The sequence below is a fragment of the Schistocerca gregaria genome, chromosome 6 (assembly GCF_023897955.1).
Source record: "Schistocerca gregaria isolate iqSchGreg1 chromosome 6, iqSchGreg1.2, whole genome shotgun sequence".
In the NCBI taxonomy this organism is placed as follows: Eukaryota; Metazoa; Arthropoda; class Insecta; order Orthoptera; family Acrididae; genus Schistocerca; species Schistocerca gregaria.
In genome coordinates, this window is record NC_064925.1 from 578,249,441 (window position 1) to 578,272,845 (window position 23,405).

General features: G+C 40.6%; 1 protein-coding gene across 4 annotated transcripts in view; it reads left to right on the plus strand.

Annotated features, from left to right (window-relative positions):
- The window catches only part of LOC126278465 (very low-density lipoprotein receptor-like), a 150,725-nt gene that overhangs the window by 94,685 nt on the left and 32,635 nt on the right, over nucleotides 1-23,405 (plus strand). For 2 of the 4 annotated variants that reach the window (XM_049978605.1, XM_049978607.1), the window contains exons 2-4: nucleotides 11,963-12,129; nucleotides 13,952-14,016; nucleotides 20,726-20,878. In XM_049978605.1, coding sequence (XP_049834562.1) covers nucleotides 13,962-14,016; nucleotides 20,726-20,878 — 208 coding nt within the window. In that variant the 5' untranslated portion in view covers nucleotides 11,963-12,129; nucleotides 13,952-13,961. The remainder of the gene's footprint in view (nucleotides 1-11,962; nucleotides 12,130-13,951; nucleotides 14,017-20,725; nucleotides 20,879-23,405) is intronic. The other 2 variants (XM_049978606.1, XM_049978608.1) reach the window with 1 other exon arrangement.

Genomic DNA, 23,405 nt, shown 5'->3' on the forward strand with positions numbered 1-23,405 from the left:
TAAAACGAGTTCTTCTAGGGCGAAATAATCAGATATTAACTCAGTTATTTCTAACACAACCTCGTATAGACACACGGTCTATATTCTCACGAAGTACAACCCTAGGAACCGTTTTCCCGTATAATGGTAAATACAGTATCATTATTTTTTAATAAGATCATGAACGTGAGCTTTCCACGTCAGTTTACTCTATCTGAACACCAAGAAATTTGAATTATTCGGACTCACAATAACATGCCCATTCTGTGTAATCAAAGTGTCAATTTTAGTTGAACTTTGTATATCTGGGTCTTACTGTTATTAAGCATCGATTTCTTTTCTACAAGCCACGAACGTATGTTTCGACATGTAGCAAGTGATACATAGCCTGTGCATAGTGTCAAAATAAACGAATTCTATGGTTTTCGTTTGACGCGTGTGAGAGAATAAAATATCCTCTGGGTGTGACAGTACCGCCGTGCGGCCCGGGTTTATCGAGCCACGTCAGTTGCGAAGCGACGGGAGTGGAGCTGTCAGTTGCCTGTCTCACGAGGTGGCGACGTCTCGCTGAGATTACATCACGACGCATGCGCAGCGCAGACTCCGGCCGTGGCAGCGAGCGCTCCTCTGGTTTCCACAGCGCCACCTGAAGACCTGCACCAGCAGAAGGCGAAACCGTCTGGCTGCTGCGTGCTGACGCGTCTGCGCCTACCATCTAGGCCCCGAGTATCTCCTACTATTGCGATTACCGGACACCGAACATAAGACTTTGGATGAGACATCGAAGGGTTGTAAAACAGTTGTAAAGATAGTGATCCCCAAAAAATTCTTCTTCATAATTGCAAATTATCTTCATCAGGCAGTGTAATACTACATCTACATCTGCACACATACTCGCAAGCCGCCGTGTAGTTAATGGCCGAGGGTAGCACGTGCCACTACTAACCGCGTGTCCTGTTCCACTCGCAAATGGAGCGAGGGAAAAATGTATGTCTATATGCCTCCGAACGAGCCCTAATTACATGTAACTTATCTTCGCGGTCCTTACGCGAAATGTACGTTGACGGCAGTAGAAACACTATGTCGTCAACTGGAAATGCCGTTTCTCTAAATTTCTTCGATAGTGATTCTCGAAAAGAATGCCATCATCCCTTCAGAGATTCCCAGACGTATTTCCTTAACACTCGCGTTTCGATCGACTCTAGCGGTAACAAACTAGCAGCACTAGCGTCCTATACACGGTCTCCTTTGCAGACGAGGCACACTGCATTTTCCCCAAACTCTCCCAATAAACCGAAGTCAGCCATTCGCCTTCCCTGCTACTGTCCTTACGTGCTCGTTCCATTTCATATCGCGTTCCAACGTTACGCCTAGGTATACGAGAAGCACACCATTAATATTTTATTCGAACATTAAGAGGATTGTTTTTTCCTACTCATCTGCATTAACTTGTATCTTTCTACATCTAGAGCAAGCTCCCTTTCATCTCATCAAAAAGAAATTATGTCTAAGTCATCATGCATCTTTCTACAATCCCTGAACGACGGTACTTTCCCATATACTGCAGCGTCATCAAGAAACCGTCGCAGCTTGCTGCTCACGCTATTCGTCAGATCTTTTATGTATATACAGAAAGGGGCGGTCCTCTCACACTTCCCCGGAGGCGCTCCTAACGATACCACTGTCTCTGATGAAAATTCGCTCACTGATGACTCGACGCAACTTTTAACTCCTACACGAGAAGAGAACGTAAGACGGAACATCCCTTTCATTCCGTTAACGATACAAGATATCGAAACGAGGTTTTTGACATATTATAGTGCATAAACGGGCGCGTAATTTTGTTCCATTTTTAATGATGTTAACTCCTGTATCGGTCGAGTCTTTTCCAAATGGAATGATATACTTGCTTTTACATCCGCCTTCGTAGCCGAGCTCGGTGACACACGCCCGTGAGGTGGCGCACGACTCGGTGGCAAGACGGTTCGAATTCTTATGGTGTGCGACATCAACGCTGCCAGTATTTGGTCGGCAAGTGGAGGCCAGGTGGTGACGTAAAGTTCCTGGTCACCAGTCCTCGCGCCAGTGTCCTGGGTTACATTCCAAACCCATCCGCAGTTTCTCACAGAGTGAGGACATGTGATCCTGGTGATGTTGATTCTTCCACGGGATGGCAGGAACGCTGAACTCAGTTTTAAAATGCTCCTTTACTAACGAAAATCCAGCAATATTGCCCCAATTAAATCACCATACCATTGATAAGATGAGTGAAATAATAGTGTCAGTGGCGTAGAGAATCAGTTGAAATTATAAAACCTGACAAAGCTCCATGGCCCAATGGAATCCATATCAGATTCTATACTGAATTTGGAGCTGAATTAGCGCTCTTTTAACTATTATTTACCTGTTGTCACAGTGATCTTCAGTCCGAAGACTGGTTGGATGCAGCTCTCCATGTTATTTTATCCTGTGCAAGCCTCTTCATCTCTACTGCAACTTACATCCTTCTGAATCTGCTTAGTGTATTCACCTCTTGGTCTCCCTCTGCAATTTTTATCCCCGTTCCTTACACGCACAATTCCCTTCACTACTAAACTGGTGATCCCTTCATGTCTCAGAATGTGACCTCCTAACCGATCCATTCTCCCAGTGAAATTGTGCGACAAATTTCTTTTAAATTCTATTCAGTACTCCTCACTTGTTACCTGATCTACCCATCTAATCTTCAACATTCTTCTGTAGCACCACATTTTAGAAGCTTCTTTTCTAGCCGTGTCTAAACTGATTATCGTCCATGTTGTCTGCCCCCGGTAGCTGAGTGGTCAGCGCGACAGACTGTCAATCCAAAGGGCCCGGCTTCGATTCCCGGCTGGGTCGGAGATTTTCTCCGCTAAGGGACTTGGTGTTGTGTTGCCCTAATCATCATCATTTCATGCCCATCGACGCGCAAGTCGCCGAAGTGGCGTCAAATTGAAAGACTTTCACCAGGCGAACAGTCTACACGACGGGAGGCCCTTGTCACACGACATTTTATTTTTATCGTCCATGTTCCAGTTTCATACATGGCTACACACCACACACCTTCAGAAAAGACTTTCTGACACTTATATCGGTAACAAATTTCTCTTCTTCATAAACGCTTTTCTTGCCATTGCCAGTCTACATTTTATATCCTCTCTGCTTCGCCCATTATCTGCTATTTTGCTGCCCACATAGCAAAACTCATCTACTACTTTAAGTGTCGCGTTTCCTAAACTAATTCCTGTGGTGTCACCGCCAGACACCACACTTGCTAGGTGGTAGCCTTTAAATCGGCCGCGGTCCGGTAGTATACGTCGGACCCGCGTGTCGCCACTATCAGTGATTGCAGACCGAGCGCCGCCACATGGCAGGTCTAGAGAGACTGCCTAGCACTCGCCCCAGTTGTACAGCCGACTTTGCTAGCGATGGTTCACTGACTTCTACGCTCTCATTTGCCGAGACGATAGTTAGCATAGCCTTCAGCTACGTTATTTGCTACGACCTAGCAAGGCGCCAATATCTGTACTATTGATATTGTGAATCATGTACCATAAAGAGCGACGTTCTTCATGAATGGATTAAAGTTCCACCAGCTACGTCTGTTTTTCTCAATTCTAATTCCCTTGTCATGTTCCAGACCGCACGCCAGCCTGCGTGAGCTGAGACGCGCGCATTTCGGCCTCCTTTAACCATACGGTTGGCTCTCCTGTCAGCCACAACAATTCTCTCAGCATGACCTGATTTATTTCGACTATACTCCATTATCCTTGTTTTAATTTTGTTGATTTAAGATATTGCCCCTCCCGTTCAAGTGCTGTTTCAAGCCCTTTGCTGTCTCTGACAGAATTACAATCTCATCGGCAAATTTAAAGTTTTTATTTGTTCTCCCTAGATTTTAATTCCTATTCCAAATTTGTGTTTAGTTCCCTTTACTGCTCGCTCAGTGCATAGATTAAATAACATCGGGGTAGACTACAAACTGGTCCCACTCCCTTTCCAACCACGGCTTCCTTTCCATGCCCTTCGAATCTCATAACTGCCGTCTGGTTTCTATACAAGTTGTAAATACCCTTCCACTTCCTGTATCTTACCTCTGCTACCTTCAGAATTTCAAACAGAGGATTCCAATCAACATTATCAAAAGCCTTCTCTAAGTCTACAAATGCTCTAAACTTAATTTTTGCCTTTCCATAAGCTATCCTGTCATAGAAGTCGTTGGATCAGTATTGCCTTTAGTGTTCCTACATTTCTCGTGTATCTAGATTCCTCAGACAAAAACTGCGCCCAGTAGTTAGAAGAAATCACAGGCCACAATCGTCTACAAGAAGGATAGCAGAGGTGAGCCACAAAACTATCACCGAACATGCTTGACGGCGATTTGCTGTAGTGTATTAGAACATATTCAAAGCTCAAACGTAAGTAGGTATCTTGAACACTATGATCTCCTCCATGTCAACCAGCAAGGATTCTGAAAACACCGATCATGTAAAACACAACTCTCACTTGTCTCACATGACATAATGAATGCCTTGGATTGAGGCAATCATGTAGATCCAGTGCTTCTCGTTTACCGAAAAGCATTTGGCTCAGTACTACACCTACACGTGTTATCAAAAGTACGAATATATGAGGTATCATACGAAATTTGTGACTGTACTGAGGATTTTTTGATAGGGAGGATGCAGCAAATTATATTGATTGGAGATTCACTGACAGACGTAGAAATAACCTACGGTGTACCCCACGGTATAGTGTTGGGGTCCTTGTCGTTCATGTTTTATGTTAATGTCCTTGCAGACAATGTTGATAGTAACCTCAGAGTTGTCGCAGATGATGCAGTTATCTGTAGTTGAAAAAAGCTGCGTAAATACTCAGTGAGACCTTTATAAGATTTCCAAGTGCCGTAAAGACTGGCAATTCAAAAATTTAAAAGGAGGTAATTTTTAAATCTTACACTTCTCCGCTAAAACTACAGTAACAGCGTGTAACAGTTGGAACCGGTCAGCTCCTACAAATACCTGGTTTTGACACTTTGTAGGAACTTGAAATGAAACGATCACGTAGACTCATTCGTATGTAAAGCAGGTGATGGAGTTCGATTTATTGGTAGAATACTAAGGAAATGCAATCAGACGGCAAAGGAGTTTGCTTACAAATCACTCGTATGACTCATCCCAGAATATTGATGAAGTATGCGGAACTCGAACCAAATAGGATTAACAGGAGATATTGAACGTGTAGAGGGAAGGGAAGTACGAACGGTCACAGGTTTGTTTGATCCGTGGGCAAGTCACAAAGATGCTGAAGAAACCGAATTGGCAGACAGTCGAAAATAGACATGAATATCCTGAGAAGGCCTACTTATTAAGTTTCAAGAAACGGGCTTAAATGATGACTGTGGGAAGATACTGCTACCGCTTACGTATCACTCCCGTTGAGATCTGCAGTTAGCACTAACAATTACTGTGTACTTGAACTTTTTGAACACTACATCATCCACGTAATAAGCAACACGTTGCTAAACGACAGTATGAATGGAACTAACAGACGCCAACCGTGACAGGTAGTTTTAGTATATTGACTTATATCCTTCTGAATCTGCTTATTGTATTCACCTTTTGGTCTCCTTCTGCGATTTTTATCCCCCGCTCCTTACACACACAATTCCCTCCAGTACTAAAATCGTGATTCCTTTATGTCTCAGAATGCCTTCTTTTTATAGACAAGTAAAATATCTATAACATTTTTTCACCATCTCGTAAGTAAAGCCATACATTACGAACAATAGAATAAAAAAATACAAGCTCAATGCTCCAATTTTGGAGTAATGAAAAGGGTGACAGCCAACAACTTTTTTTTAGATTTTCTATTGCGTTGATTCATATTGTCGAATCTGTTATAATTAATTATATTGCAGTGAAACAGTATAGGAAGCTATCTCATGCAGAAATACTTAGATACACACAAGAGTCTGAGAACCGGCATAAATTTGAGGAAATTAATCAAACTGCCATATACAAATATTATCTACATATGAACATCTATATACACTGACTGGCAGTTTACTCAAAAACACATGGCCATAAAATAGTGGAAATTATCTCTACAATACAAGATTTTATAATAATGTGTCTCAATATTTTCCAACATATGAAATGTCTCATATCAATATGACATTTACGTACCTATGACAAGTAGCTGGTCCTCCTTTCACAAACTTCTCTCTACATCTGTAACAATGACAATGCTGCACCATAGCTGTTACTAAAACTGAAACATAGATAAAAAAACGCAAATACGTGTGATACTCAAGTTTTGCCATTACGATGAATTCTAAACAAGCAGTAACACGCCAAAATCACGTGACTAGCCTGGTTTAATGTTGACACATGCACAGTAGAGTTGGGTGTTGTTTGGGGGAAGAGAGCAAACAGCGAGGTCATCGGTCTCATCGGATTAGGGAAGGACATGGAAGGAAGTCGGACGTGCCCTTTGAAAGGAACCATCCCGGAATTTGCCTGGAGTGATTTAGGGAAATCACGGAAAACCTAAATCAGGATGGCCGGACGCGGGATTGAACCGTCGTCCTCCCGAATGTGCACAGTAGACACTGCTTACTCCATAGATATACATACTCTATATCTGATACAAACGTTGAAAATCTAAGTTCATATGTTGATCAAGCTTCCGTGTTGTTCTTATTTCAACTGATGCTATGTGGTTCATTGTAACGGGGACTCAAACTAATGACTGTTACTAGTTCCTTAGACAAGTAAAATAAGCCTAATAAACACAACAGATACTCATAACAGAGACTTTAGACGTGAATAATGTATTCTGCTTCAGTATTAACAACAGTTTGCTAATGCAGGGGTAATTCTCAACATTGCGACTGGAGCGCTGTTCGGAGGGCATTTTCATCCAGAAAGGAAGTTCCTGGAAGACTTTCGATAAGGAGGTAAAAATTCGAGGGCCCAAGATCAGGTAAATAAGGTGGACGCGGAATGACTTCCCAATCCAGTTCCTGTATGGTGGTTTTTGTCTGTCTAGCGGAATGAGGGCGGGCGTTATGATGGAGTAGCATTATCTCACGCAGTCTCTCCATGGTCGTTGTCTTTGGACAGCGTCTGCAAGACGTCTCAGTTGTTGACAACAAATGTCAGCAGTGATGATTACACCTCGGAGAAGTAGTTTCTAGTACAACACACCGTCACTGTTGCACCAGATGCATAACATTAGCTTTCGTGGATGTGCGCAGGTCTTTGCTCTGAGAGTTGCTGCTTTGTTTGGTCTCAACCGTTCTTTTCTTTCCCTTATGTTAGCATCAAGACACCACTCCTCGCCACCGTAACGATACAGCATGGGACTGGTCAGTGTTATTCACGAGTCGACTGATGAGGAGCAAGCAGAGATGCACATCTGCTGATTTTTGTAATTTTGGGTTAGAGCATGCGATACACATACATCCGATTTTTTAACCTTACCCACTGCATTCAAACGTCGCACCATAGTAGAATGGCCATATTCCATCACATTTGCAACTTCTCGAATACACTGACCTAGATCACTTTGGATTAATGAGTTTAGACGGTCTTCATCAAACCCCGAAAGTCTTCCTGAACGTGAAGATTCATTAATGTCAAAAAGAGAAAACCATTTCCTTGTCCTGTTCTGTCCAATGGCTTTATCCCTATACTTTATCCCTATACACGGCCCAAATGTCTCTGGCTGTCTCCGCTGGCGTCACCCCTCTATTGTACTCAAACAGAAGAATATTCCGGAATTGTTCCGATTTCTCCACTTGGCACTCCATTTTTATAGTGTCCACCGTCTCCAAATGACAGTATGTAAACTCAAGTAGCACCAGTGAGCTAAACATAACAATGACAATCGATAAATAAACCCATGGCAACTGAAATACTAACATGCAAAACAAAAACTCTATGAACTTATGCGCCAACCTAATACAAACAAAATTTATCTGTATCTTCATTTACATCTGTACTCTGAAAATCACCGTGAAGTGCATGGCAGAGTGTACGTCCCATTGTTCCATTCAGATATGGAGCGCAGGAAGAATGGTAGTTTGAATGCCTCTGTGCTTGAAGTAATTGTTATAATCTTATCCTTACGATCCCTGTGTGAGCGATGCATAGGGGGTTGTAGTATATCCCTTAAGTAATCATTTAAAGCCGGTTCTTGAGACTTTATTAATAGACTTTCTAGGGATAGTTTACGTCTGTCTTCAAGAGTCTGCCAGTTCAGATCCTTCAGTATTTCTATGGCACTCTCCCATGGATTAAACAAATCTGTGACCATTCATACTGCCCTTCTTTGTATACGTTCAATATCCCCTGTTAGTCCTATCTGGTAAGGATCGCACACACTTGAGCAGTATTCTAGGATGGTCTCACGAATGATCGGTAAGCAATCTCTTTTGTCGACTTATTGCGCTTCCCCAGTATTATGCCAATAAACCGAAGTCTACCACCAAGCCGGCCGATGTGGCCGAGCGGTTCTAGGCGCTACAGTATGGAACCGCGCGACCGCTACGGTCGCAGGTTCGAATCCTGCCTCGGGCATGGATGTGTGTGATGTCCTTAGGTTAGTTAGGTTTAAGTAGTTCTAAGTTCTAGGGGACTGATGACCATAGATGTTAAGTCCCATAGTGCTCAGAGCCATTTGAACCATTTTTCTACCACCAGCTTTATCCACAACTGAAACTATGTTGTCATTTCATTTCATATCCCTACAAAGTAATACACTCAAGCAATTGGATGAGTTCGCCGATTCCAGCAGCGACTCATTGATATTATAGTCATAGATACGTTTTTTCGCTTTGTGAAGTGCAAAATTTTACATTTCTGAACATTTAGAGCAAGTTGCCAATCTCTGTACCATGTTGAAATTTATCAAGATGTGACTGAATATTTATGCAGCTTCACTCAGATAGTACTTTATAATAGATAACAGCATCATCTGCAAAAGGTCTGACTTTACTATTAATAATGTCTGCAAGGTAATTAATATACAACATGAACAGCAAGGCTCCAAACGCACTTCCCTGGAACGCATCCAAAGTTACGTTTACATCTGCCGATGACTCGCCATCCAAGATAACATGCTGTGTCCTCCCTACCAAAAATTTCTCAATCTAGTCACAAACTTCTCTTGATACCACCATTTGAACATACTTTCGATAGTAAGCGTAGACGCAGTACTGAGTCAAATGCTTTTCGGAAATCAAGAAACACTGCATCAACCTGGTTGCCTTGATCCAAAGCTTTCAGTACGTCATGTGAGAGAAGTGCGAATTGGCTTTCACATGATCGATGTTTTCGAAATCCATGCTGGTTGGCACTAAGAAGGTCATTCTGTTCAACATATCTCATTATATTTGAGCTCAGAATATGTTCTAATATTCTATAACAAATCCATGTCAAGGACATTGGATGTGAGTTTTGTGGATCACTTCTGCTATCCTTCTTGTAGACGAGTGTAACCTGTGCCTTTTTCCAAGAACCAGGTGCGGTTTTTTGTTCAAGGGATGTACGATAGATTCCAGTGAGAAGAGAAGCTGACTCATCCACAAATTCAGTATAATATCTGACAGAGATTCCGTCGGGGCCTGGAGCTTTGTTCATGGTATGAGAATTAAATTAGGGCAATTCTCCTGAGTTTTCCTTTGTAAACGAACATTTGAAAACGGAGTTAAGCATTTCAGCCTTTGCTTTGCAACCCTGAATTTGAGTTCCTGTCTCATTCGCTAGGAACTGGACATTCATTTGGTGCCACGACGACAATAATCTGCTAACGTAGTCGATGAAGGCATCACGCATTGCTCTCTTGAGAGCTTCATTCAACATCTCTCTATCCATAGCCCTAGGCTTTGTTTTACACCTATTATGCAGCAATCTCTGTTTCTGTAGCAATTTCTTTACAGTGGCTGTATACCTTGGAGGTTCTCTCCCATTACAAACTGTCCTACTGGGTACATATCTATCCACTTCGTGGTCAACTATTCTTTTAAACTCGAGCCACAGCTCGTCTACTTGCTCCTGGTCAGGAGCCTGTGCTGATAGTTTCAAGTTCCTCACTGAGATGTGACATCACTGATTTTTTGTCTAGTTTACTGAACATATATATCTTTTTGCTTGTTTAGTTGTCCTTTGTACTTTCTAATCATAGTTGCCAAAACCGCGTCATGGTCCCTGTGTCTTGTTCATTGTGTCTTGAAATGAAATCACTTGCAGTCAAGCAGATCTCACATTAATTACTACGTTTCAGAAAAGTGTTCCGTCTTCAGTAAATATGAATACTGATAGTTCGCGTCAGCCCATATTGCGGAAATGTCAACATTTCTCTTTTCGAAGACATGTAACTCAGGGGCAATGCTACGAAACACTTCCTAAGCCTGGATGCATCGCAGTATTTCACGAATGTGAAGTAGTTTCTTGAACCTACACCGCATACGTTTTGTTTAGGAGGAGAATTCGGAAGTATATTTGCAGGATATTCGGCGACGTATTCTCTCGAACACTTTTAATGTTTACGTCGGAATATATTTGCTCAACAGAGTGTTGACTGATCGGACATGCTAAACACTTAACGAAACCTAACATTTTTAGGGATTTGGTAGCAGACTGGTGTATCTGAAAGTGTTAAAACATTGAAGCACGCAAGAAAATTTCAGAGTAATTCGTTCAAACATTGTAGATAAACATACTGCAATGATACGCTTAAAATTATTGAAAGTAACGTAAAACAGGACAGTGCTACATGAACTACTGTATATTATAACATGCCTTAATCCAAATGAAAAGGTGTCAGTGTTTGGAAATGTTGTGATAGTCTGCTTCGCTTACCTACGTCGTTTGGTAATGATAGTACTGCTCTGTTGGTGAGAGAGTATTATCAACAAACTATTTTAATGGGAGTTTGTTAGTAAAGCAAAGGAAATTATCTCCGTCGGTAGTATTATGTTGCAAGGTTGTTATGATATTCAGCGTACAAACTGAAACAGATTATATGAATTAAAAAAAAAAAACTTTTGTAATTTTATAAATTGTGCTATGTATTTTAATAAATTAGAATCACGAAGAACGTAGTCTTCATTCAAAGTACACACGACTGATATACTACCTCCAGTGCTTTAAAAATACTCCAAACTCGTTGTACATAAACCTCAAAGGTATAATTATTTTAGTTTCAAAACAGCCAATGAGTAATCTATCTCTTAAGAACTGGACAGACTCACTGTTGGTGCCCGGCGCGAGCTTGTAATAATGTTTATATTCGTCTACTGATAACACAGTATAATGAGAACACTTTTTGTTTTCACTCTGCAGAATTTCCTCCAGAAACTTTTCTCTCCACAGTTTTAGATTGGCTTGTCTACTACACGAACGCTCATCCATGATGAAACGCCTCACAATAATTATACTAGGATTATAATAAAACCTTTTAAACGCAACCAGCAACCTAGCATATGCACTCGTCGATGCAAAATACCGTTCAAAACAAAGTACTGAGCGAGCGAAGAGCGGCTGAGAGGGGCGAGCCAGAGATGATTCGGGGATTCCCCATTCGTACATACAGCGACATGCGTCCCGACTAGGCAAAATTAGTTCAGGCTAGGAACTGCCGGTTTGTCCTAAAGCACGTAAATTCTAACGAGGATAAACCGATTCGACCTAGGCTAACCTGTTTTATCCTGTCGGTAAAATGATGAACGACTCTGACCTAGGCGAAACTAGTTCATCCTAAAATTGGGTTTGGTCGGTAACATATACACCGCCTCTAGATTAAAAATTATTACCTATGCATCAGGCTTATAAAAACATAGCTGAAAAACCAGAATGCGACGGTAATAACAATTTACACTAATAATTGTAAGTTATTTGACCATTTAATCTAAAACGCGTTAAAATAACAATGATGATTTTTTTATTTGCATGGCCAGAAACGGGGTGAAATGTGTGCTTCCTCTCTCGGCAGACGGGTGGTAGGGGAAAGAAGGGAGCGCCGGAGCAGGAGAGTGGCGTGATGCTTCATCAGCAAGGGGACGCTATATAGCAGCGGGCAACCGCGCACACGTTCTGCAGAACTTACCATCTGACCCCTCCGCAGGTGAGTACCAGAGCTTTGTATTTTATTGAGACAGCGTATTTCGCATAGTTAATTTATCATACTGTCATTAGTAACAGAGCTTTCCAGGTATTTACTTTTCAATACCGTTTAACAGATTCATTATAAATTTGATTTACTGGGTTTTGCTATTGAACTGAAGTCCACAAATATTTCATTTGCACTCTGAATGTAACTTTGTTGTCCGCATACTAAACGATGCTTATTTGTTTGATTGGCTTCTCTGTATTTTCGTTCTGAACGCTTGGGTTGTACAATTATTCATTGCAAACATACAGCAAGAAAATTCACGCCATTTCAGATATTGACGGTTTCTGACTTATCTCGTTGTTTTTACCAAAACCTTGCTTGACTCAGTAGCATCCAAATACACTTTTTGATTGTTAGAATGAAATTTTGCACCGTTTTCTTTGTAGGTGTTTCACTCTGCTGAAGTCTTTCTTTCTCGTCAACTGGATCGCTGAAAAAATAAGCCTTTAGTGTAGTGTTAACCCACAGGTTTTTGAGTAGCAGTAGAGTTAACACTAACTCAGGAGCAAAATGGAAATCCTGTAGGTGATCCGTTTCGCTGAACCAGCCTGGAAGATCTAAGTGGTGCTACCGCCTGTGGAAAATATGTTTCTTTACTTTGCATTTGCAGAGGCAACGATCTCTTTTTTTTCCGTGTGTACTTGCGGATATGAGCCATTTAAAAGGCATTGGCAGATTTTTTTCGTGATATTTGGCATTTATCAGACTCTCCAAAGAAATGAAGGCAAGTCATTCGCATTATTAAAGGATTCACATGATGATGCATTGCGAACTCGGAAATAAAAATAATTGTTTGCGCAAAATTTAGCGGCTAAAGTAGGAGAGCAGAGCATGTTCATATCCAATTCATCTGTAGTAACTGTTAACAGTGAAAAATTGTGAGTTGTACCGTGAATCAGGAGTCAAAGTTAATCACTATGTCACCCAATAAGTAGCCAGATCAGTCAGTTCAGAGGCCAGGGAAAGGCATCAGCAAACCACTTGCAACAGGCTCATGCCAACTTAAGCACTGTGTTTCGAATCAATCTTTGGGTTGATGACAGTTGTTCTTAACAGTGCGAGTAGAAGAGAGATCAAGTCTTTTGTTTGTGTCTGTGTGCAGCGTACTAAAACAATTTGTATAGAGAATCTGTGCCACACTTCAAAAATAATTTGTTAACAGCCCTTTGGTAGGGATAATAAGCTCTATCAGAAGATAAGATATTGGTTGCTATAGCAACATGTAGGTTTTTGAATTTGTAAAATTATTTGGTAACGAGCTTTGAATAATTCTTTGAGGATAATATAGCCCTCTATAAGCCGGGACAAACATTCCAGTCATTTTTTGATTAAAAACCACAGCAAAGCTGCAAAAGGCACCAGAATGGAAAACGTCTCAGAATCTGACAATATACTCCAGTTTTTCGTTCAAGAGTCAACTAAGTAAGTCTGAAAAAAATATAGTAGTCCTGAAAGCTGGAATATATTTACTCCCATGTTACTGTTTCACTATTTACTGAAGGCAAAAAACACTGAATTTATAACACTGTTATAGCCGAATTAGCAATTTGTTTGTTTATTGGTCTTATTACAGCATAAAGCTTTTGCTTAATATTATATTTCCATATTTGTTGGTAAAAATATATCCTCTGAATTATTTAAGTTTATTTCTGTGTCATGAATATTCTAACGCACCGTTGATAGATAGTATTCATGGTATGAACTAATAGCAGCATAATGTTGAAGTATAACCTTTTCCTTTTAGCATATGTATATAACCTCTTATTTCTTTCAGGTTAACAACAATGGCAGATATGGTGTCCTCAGCACGATACTTGTTTTCCATCTTACTACTAATTGGTGAGTAGCCTGTAGTTTTTGTTGTATATTAGTGCAGTTTCAATATTGTTTCATCCAAGAAATAATTCCCAAGCTATGCAATTTGTAATATTGTTTGTTTAAAGGCTTTAATAAAAACGTTGTTTAAGAACCAGATACACAAATAAGTATTGGCAGTAAATTCTTGGATACATATAATGAAGCTAGATTGCTACTTAACAAATAGAAGAGAAAAAGTGCAGAGGATACACACAGAAAAGTGCTTCTAAACAGAGTCTTTATTCACAGGTAACAAGCACACAAATGTGTTATTAATGTACAAAATAGGTTTGACCTGTTGCCTCAGTCAGAAACTGATGAGCCTCTCACAGAAGTAGATGTACACAGGGCTCAACAAGCTTTCAGCAGCAAATTGATTAAGAATGTAGGGAAGTCTGCAAAGAGAAAGAAAGTCTTGTTGCTAGGTAGTTCGCATGCTAGGGGTGTGGGCCAACTTCTGCAGGATGAATGAGGGTTGGATTACCAGGTCACAAGTTTTTTCAAACCTAGTGCTGAACTTGGGCAGGTTACAGAGGATTTAGGTTCACTATGTAAAGGTTTTACTAAGGAAGACACCGTGGTTATTGTGGGTGGGCCGGGCAACAGTATTGACAGAGATCCGGGGTACAGCATAGAGTGTGACCTGGCAAATATTGCATCGGCATCGAATCATACCAGTGTTGGGTTTGTGTCGGTTCTGGAGCGCCACGACCGACCTCATTTGACCTCTTCTGTCAGGAGAGTTAATTTGGAGTTGGAACGGCTACTTGGATCTGATGCGGGGTCACACATTGGTGTGGTTCGTGTTGATTCACTCTGTAGGTGGGACTATACTAGACATGGCCTACACCTCAACAGGAAAGGGAAGGGTAAACTGGCTGGGCTGATAGCAGGAAATTTAAAGGGGGGAGGAACTACATCTCATGGTGGAAACTCTTTTTTAGTGTAAGATCAGTGTCCAGTGGGAAACTCAGCCATGCAAGTACTAAAGATGTCAAAAAAGTTCAAGATAGTTGCAAAAGTAAAATGAAAAATGTTAGTATATTTCATCAAAATATTGGGGGATTGAACAATAAAATTGATGAGCTTCTGCTTTGTTTAGAAGATATAGAAACTGAGAATGTAATAGATGTACTATGCCTGTCTGAGCATCACATTGTCACTGATATGCAAAAGGTTAGCATCAATGGGTACAAATTAGCTGCACATGTAAGTAGAGATAATATGATGAGAGGAGGAGTTGCCATATATGTCAAAAGCTTCCACAGTGCAAAAAATTTAGAAACTAAAAAATTTTGTGTAGAGCAACATATGGAAGCATGTGCCACTGAACTTAAACTAAAGGATGGCACTTTCATAATTGTAACAGTGTATAGGTCCCCCTCAGGGAATTTCCAGCTATTTCTGGAAAACTTGGATGCTTTGTTGTGCTATCTGTCAGACAGGGGGGAAGCAAATTATCATTTGTGGGGATTTCAATGTTGATTCCCTGAAAGAGTGTAATAGGAAGAATGACCTTTTAGTATTACTCAGTTCTTTCAATTTGAGCTCCGTCATTGATTTTCCTACTCGGATAACAAAGAACAGCAGTACATTGATAGATAACTTTTTTATAGACCAAGATAAGTTTAAGGACATAAATGCTTATCCTGTTGAGAATGGTCTTTCAGATCATAGTGCACAGCTTGTTACAGTACATGACATAGCTCCATGCAGTATAATAAATCAGACTTTCAAAGCAGTGCGTTCAATTAACAATATAAATATTGCAAACTTTAGGGAAAGCCTACAGCAGCTAGACTGGGATGAAGTGTATAAGGAACCCGATGCAAACTTGAAATATAACTTATTTCACAATACATTTTTAAGGGTATTTGAAAATTGTTTTCCCAAGAAAATAGTTAAACATAATTCCAAGAAAACATATAAAAAACCTTGGCTAACTAAAGGAATAAGAATATCTTGCAACCGCAAAAGAGAACTGTATCTAACAGCAAGATGGAGTACTGACCCCGAAATTGTTCAATATTATAAAAACTATTGTGCGGTACTAAGAAAAGTTATTAAAAAGTCCAGAAGCATGTGTATCATGTCTGAGATCAGTAACTCTGATAATAAAATTAAAGCAATTTGGAATATTATTGAAAGGGAAACAGGGCAACCAAGAGCACAGGAAGACTTTAGTGCAATAAAATTGAATGACAAGTGCACTAACAAACAATCAGAAATTGAAAATATTTTGAATAATCATTTTTTAAATGTTGTGGAGAAAATAGGATCTAGATCTTCACTAGAAGAGGCAAGGCTATTAATAGAAGAGGCCATACCTGCACAGTTTGAAACAGCTGTAATTCCACCAACCTCTCCCTCTGAAATCAGTAAAATAATAAACTCACTGAAAAGTAAAAGCTCTTACGGAATTGATGGCATTTCCAGCAAAGTACTTAAAGCTTGTTCCCCACAGATAAGTAGAATTCTCAGCCACGTATGTAATAGCTCTTTGGAGCAGGGTGTTTTCCCTGATAGACTGAAATATGCCATTGTAAAACCATTGCATAAAAAGGGGGATATGTCGGATGTCAACAACTACCGCCCAATCTCTCTTCTGACAGCTCTATCAAAAATTTTTGAGAAAGTAATGTATTCAAGAGTAGCCTCCCATATTTGTAAAAATAAAGTACTAACAAAATGTCAGTTTGGTTTTCAGAAAGGCTTTTCAACAGAAAATGCTATATATGCTTTCACTGATCAAATATTAAATGCTCTGAATAACCGGACATCACCCATTGGTATTTTTTGTGATCTCTCAAAGGCCTTTGATTGTGTAAATCATGGAATTCTTTTAGATAAGCTAAATCATTATGGTTTGAGTGGGGCAGTGCACAAATGGTTTAATTCATACTTAACTGGAAGAATGCAGAAAGTTGAAATAAGTGGTTCGTGTAATGTTAAAACAGCTGATTCCTCAAACTGGGGTGCTATCAAGCACGGGGTCCCACAGGGTTCGGTCTTAGGTCCTTTACTGTTCTTGATATACATTAATGACTTACCATTCCACATTGATGAAGATGCAAAGTTAGTTCTTTTTGCTGATGATACAAGTATAGTAATAACATCCAAAAACCAAGAACTAAGTGATGTAATTGTAAATGATGTTTTTCACAAAATTATTAAGTGGTTCTCAGCAAACGGACTCTCTTTAAATTTTGATAAAACACAGTATATACAGTTCCGTACAGTAAATGGCAAAACTCCAGTAATAAATATAGAATTTGAACAGAAGTCTGTAGCTAAGGTAGAATTTTCAAAATTTTTAGGTGTGTCCATTGATGAGAGGTTAAACTGGAAGCAACACATTGATGGTCTGCTGAAACGTCTGAGTTCAGCTACGTATGCTATTAGGGTTATTGCAAATTTTGGTGATAAGAATCTCAGTAAATTAGCTTACTATGCCTACTTTCATTCACTGCTTTCGTATGGCATCATATTCTGGGGTAATTCATCGTTGAGTAGAAAAGTATTCATTGCACAAAAACGTGTAATCAGAATAATTACTGGAGCCCACCCACGGTCATCCTGCAGACATCTATTTAAGGATCTAGGGATCCTCACAGTAACCTCACAGTATATATATTCCCTTATGAAATTTGTTGATAATAATCCAACCCAATTCAAAAGTAATAGCAGTGTGCATACCTATAACACCAGGAGAAAGGATGATCTTCACTATGCAGGGTTAAATCTGACTTTGGCACAGAAAGGGGTAAATTATGCTGCCACAAAAGTCTTTGGGCACCTACCAAACAGCATCAAAAGCCTGACAGATAGCCAACTAACATTTAAAAATAAATTAAAAGAATTTCTAGATGACAACTCCTTCTACTCATTGGCTGAATTTTTAGATATAAAGTAAGTAAAAAAAAAAAAAAAAAAAAAAAAAAAAAAAAAAAAAAAAAAACTTAATCATTAGTGTCATGCAATATTTTGTGTAATGTAATTTCTTGTACAGACATCTTTTATTAACCTGACACGTTCCACATCATTACGAAGTGTCGTATTCATGATCTATGGAACAAGTATTAATCTAATCTAATCTAATCTGTGTCTGATGCACATGCCAACTGTTGGTATATGTGACTGCTGTGTGTGTTTGTGTTATATCAGTATTTGTTAGCTCTCAAGGAGAACTGCTTCTGTAGACTAGTTTTCCAGCTCTTGTATGTTATCATTTACTGCTCAGTGCCTCTTTTGTGAAAGGAAACCACTGTAGAGCAATTCAGTAAAACTGGATGACGTATGTCACCATTTTTAACTTTTAAAATAAAACATTTGAATTACTGGTAGTGAAAAAAACCAAGAAACTTTCTTGTAGAGTGAGAAAAGAAAGATTAGGAAAAATGTTTAGATAAGACTGCAATGAGAAAAAGTTGCTCATATCATGAGTCAGAAGCAAGGAAAATCAACTTTTACAATCCATTGGGTAGTGAAGCTATTAGAGATAGATCACAAGCTTGGAAAGAACAAGGACGTGGAAGGAAATCAGCGGCATCATTTTCACCGCAACTACCAAGGACTAAGGGAAACCACAGAAAATCTAAATCTGGGCAATTATTTGAATGCCTCACCTCCCAAATTCGATTACAGATACCTTAAGACCTGTGCATCAAGCTAGAATGAATCAAGTAAATTTGCATCTGTCTTAAAATATCAAACTTTTTTATTTATAAGGTTTTTAACTGTTTTGTTTTATTTTATTCAAGTAGATAGTTTGCTACTCTAATCTATCTCTCACATACCTTCCTGAGAATTTATAGGTATGTACAGGTTCATCTCATGGGTGTTACTCAAGCTGGAAATATGGGGAAGCCTCTGTATAGTTTGGGAAGTTGGTATATAATTGGGGCTTGAAATCAATGTATGAGGCATGCTTACATGCCTGTGGGAGGCAGAAATTTGACTGTCATCTGGTGTATAGATTTCATTTTTATATTTAATTATATATTCTGTGTATAATTTAAGAAGTTTCATTCTGGAATCTTTCATGTAGTTCTTTTATTTATTTTTAACAAAATTAAAAACTGGTGTACCAGGTTAGAATGTTGCATTCAAAGCATAATATTAAGTACTGTCACAGTATGTGAATCAGTCAGTCTCATCTGACTACAATAAACCAATTAAATCAATGCTGCCACTGCTAGGAAGTCATATTATTTAGTTTTCTTATTTGTTTTCTTTCTTCCAAACTATGATACTGATGGATTTTCTAATCAGTTAAATCTGAAAGAAACGAAAGAGGAGAGAGAAATGTTTCACAAAATCTAATTTGGTGAGTAGGTGGTACATAAAACTGCAATGATGAAGAGATCCCACAGATTAGGTGATGAATACCACTGAAATTAACAGCAATGCTCACGTCAGCACAAGTAAGATGCCACAGGTTGCATTCATGAATAATGGATGAAAAGGACAACTGTTGAGCTAACTGAGTACGAACCACATTCTGTAATTTCTCTTGCTGTATTTGTAGTTCTGCTTGGGAAAGGCTATTCTAGTATGACTACAGCAAGAAAATTTGGTGAAGCCCAATCTACACTGGTGCATATATTGCCGTAAACTGTGCAGAAAGTAATTATGTTACTAGCAGCTCTGTGATATCAGTGTACCTACATTCTCACTGTGCTATTGCATGGATCCCAAGATATTACATGAGAATCAACCTTTACCGTCATGTCAAAGAATGCATGTAGATTCTGCAAGAATCATAGTCCCTGTATATGGATGCATGGGATCTAGACTCTCATTATGAATTATTTAAAATGAAATCATTTGATTGGAGTTGCCTTTATATATACATTCATGATTGTTCCAAAAATAAACGATAAAACTGAGCTTCAAATATACTGGCTACTTACTAAGGCATCACTGCCAGTGAGAGACTTACACTACTGTTTTGAGGTATGCTTACCAAACTTACAAATACAGAAAGGATACTGTGGAGACATGGCTTAGCCACAGCTTAGCCACAGCCAGGCTGTGGCTAAGCCATGTCTCCACAGTATCCTTTCTTTCAGGAGTGCTAGTTCTGCATGTTTCACAGAAGAGCTTCTGTAAAGTTTGGAAGGTAGGAGACAGATACTGGCAGAAGTAAAGCTGTGAGTACAGGGCGTGAGTCGTGCTTCGGTAGCTCAGTTGGTAGAGCACTTGCCCGCGAAAGGCAAAGGTCCCGAGTTCGAGTCTCGGTCGGGCACACAGTTTTAATCTGCCAGGAAGTTTCAAATCTATGTATATATAGAATGCCAATTTCAACAGTTGTGGATATGCTTACATTAAAATAAATTTTGTGATTGACATTCCAGTGAGTCATGTGTCATGGACTAGCTGCCAGCCAGTCGTAGTTCTTTCTTGAGCCAATGTGCTAGTTATGCTGCACATTTTGCAGGTACTGTATATGCAGAGTCTGGCTGTGCACCAGCAGTGCAGGATCTTCCACTGCAATATGCGAATCTCAAGGTTACTTTACTTAGGCTGTAACAACTAATAGAGACATCTATTGTTTAAGAAGTGGTGCAGATTGGAGGAAAGGAGTGTGTAGAACGACGAAAGTTCTAATTCAGGAATAATGATATTGATCTGAAGGTCATGACTCTTATTTAACAAACAATAGTTCCTCAGTGCTTCATTTGATTTACAGCTCATGTGTCAACAATGGCAGTACACTCTCCTTCTGCTGGAACCTGCCCACCAGGTTCACTGATGTGCCTTGATGGTTCACAGTGTTACAGCGCCAGTTTACGCTGTGATGGAAATGCAGACTGTGATGACACAACAGATGAATATGCCTGTGGTAAGTTATAGGAATAGCATGATTTAAATTTCGAGTGACAAAACCAATAAGCCTCAATTAGACTATTGTTGTGTTGACAAGAGTCTCAAATGTCAAATTCTCTTTTTTATGCTCACTTGAACTTCCTAATTTCTGACTGCCCTCACATTAAAATGGTTGTTTCTATATTTTCTGTAAAATATTATATTTAGACAGGAATTAAACAGCCTGGCACAACTGGGAAATCTGGGAAAATCGTGGGAATTTCTTCATCTGGGAAAAATTTGGGAAGAACCCAGTAATATTTTAGGATTCCAGGAATTCTTCATTGTTGGAGTTTTCAGTTAAATTTTTATAATTTTGACTAATAAGAACGGATACTCTTGAGGGAATATCAAATAGTTGTAGGTAAACAACTAGAATCCTCTCAAATACAGATTTATTCACACTTAGCTTCTACACAGATACAAGTCTGGAGGCTAACTGCCGTTAGCATCCAACATCCTGCCCCAAAGCCATCTCCTCAAAGATAGCACACTTACGCACTGAACGAATATCGATATTTATGGCGCTCTACGCCACATAGCCCCCCCCCCCCGCCCCCCACACACACAGTATGGAGTACATTCCTGTGAATGGGGGGGGGGGGGGGGGGGGGTGAGAAGTTAGGAAGGTAACATACAGTTCTTCTGCATCAGGCGGAAGCGGCCGACTGGTAGGAGATCGGGGAGTGAAACCCGGTACGTCGACGGCGAAGTCAGCAAGCGACGCCAGCGACTGAAGACGACGTCCCGTTCTGGAGTGGAAGTGTAGCACTTCGTCAGCCGGCAGGCGGAGAATCACCTTGCCAGAAGGCCTAACAAAGACACGCAGCACTTCTGCTCAATCTAAAGTGGTGCACCACACGAGATTCTGCATTGCCTCCCTCAACATTGTCACATGCGAGTACCACACACACCTTATCGCCATCTACTCAACCGATTATTTATGTATGTCATCAGGGTGTACACGTGTTGTGAATTCTTGGGTGGCACTTGTACGAGCATTGGTAGGGAGGCAGAGAGGTGTGGGAAAGCCATGGCAGAGGGAAGCATCTGATAAGTGGGGGGTGGCAGGTGCACTGGACTGCGCAGGAGACAACCTCGGGTGATCAGCTGACAGATGAGGGAGCGTGACCGAAGGCAACGAGGAGCCAGCGTGGATTGAATGGTGTGACAAAGAGCTGTCACACGAAGATGGTAACACTATGGTAGAATCCGAGTGGTTGGCAGTTTGACTGCGTGGACTGTGAGGAGTGAAGCCCCGAAAAGATTGGCCACTTGAATTAGATGAACGAGGAGAAGGAGCAGTGCTCGGCAGAGAAGCACGCTGTGGAGAATCAATACCAGAATGCATGATGTGAGAAGATGGATGCCCGCTCGAAGCAGGAGTGGGAGAAATAGGTGCAGAATCAGGGAGGTTCACCTGAGGCTCAATGAAAGCTGGTTTCAATCGGTTGAGTGAGACCGTGGTTACAGAGTCTTTTATGAGAAGATCCATGTTATTCTCAGAGCATTTGACTACCTTGTGAGGATCTGTGTAGCGCGACTGAAGTGGGGCTTTGATTGAGTCGTCTCTGAGAAACACGTACTCACAAGAGTCTAGCGTGCGTGGTACGTACACGTGCGGAGGTGTATGAGCAGCCGGAGGTGGCGGCTGAATTTTGCTGCAGTGCAAGCGCAACCACTCGAGAAGTGAATGGAGTTCAGAGGGCCACGGAAGTGGGATGGGAGTGACTAATTCTCCAGGCAAAACCAGAGGTTGGCCATACACAAACTCGGGTACGGAACCCTTGAGGTCTTCCTTGAAAGTCGCACGAAGGCCAAGAAGCACGAAGGGCAGTGCCTCTGTCCATAGTGAGTCATGGCAACGCAGGGCAGACTTTAAGGTGTGATGCCATCCCTCGACAAGCTCATTGCTTTGGGGGTGGTATGCAGAAGTATGAATTTTGACAATACCACACATTTTACATAAGTCAGAGAAAACTGAAGACTCGAATTGTCGCCCCTGGTCAGTGGTGAGGTAAACCGGTGAGCCAAATGTAGAGATACACAAATCTAAGAATGCTTGACTTACTGTCTCAGAGGTAATGTTCGGAATAGGCACAGCCTCAGCCCACCGAGTCATCCTGTCAGTAGCTGTAAACAAGTAACGGAAACCCTCGGAGGGGGGCAAAGGGCCTACGAAGTCAACATGAACGTGGTGAAACCGGCCTGGCAGTTGGACAAAACAGCCAAGGGGTGGGGAAGTGTGCCTGGCAACTTTGTTCTGTTGACACAACATGCATGCCCTTGCCCAAGACTGACAGTCGTGGCGCATGTCTCTCCAGACAAACCGTTCAGCTACCAGACGGGTGGAAGCTTTGATACTGGGGTGTGCTAATGTGTGTAGTTTGTCAAAGACCTGGCGTTGAAAGGGCTTAGGAATGAATGGCCGCAATGTACCAGTCGATTCATCACACCACACTAAGTCAGATATGCCAGGGAAAGTAGAGCGTAATAGTTGGAGA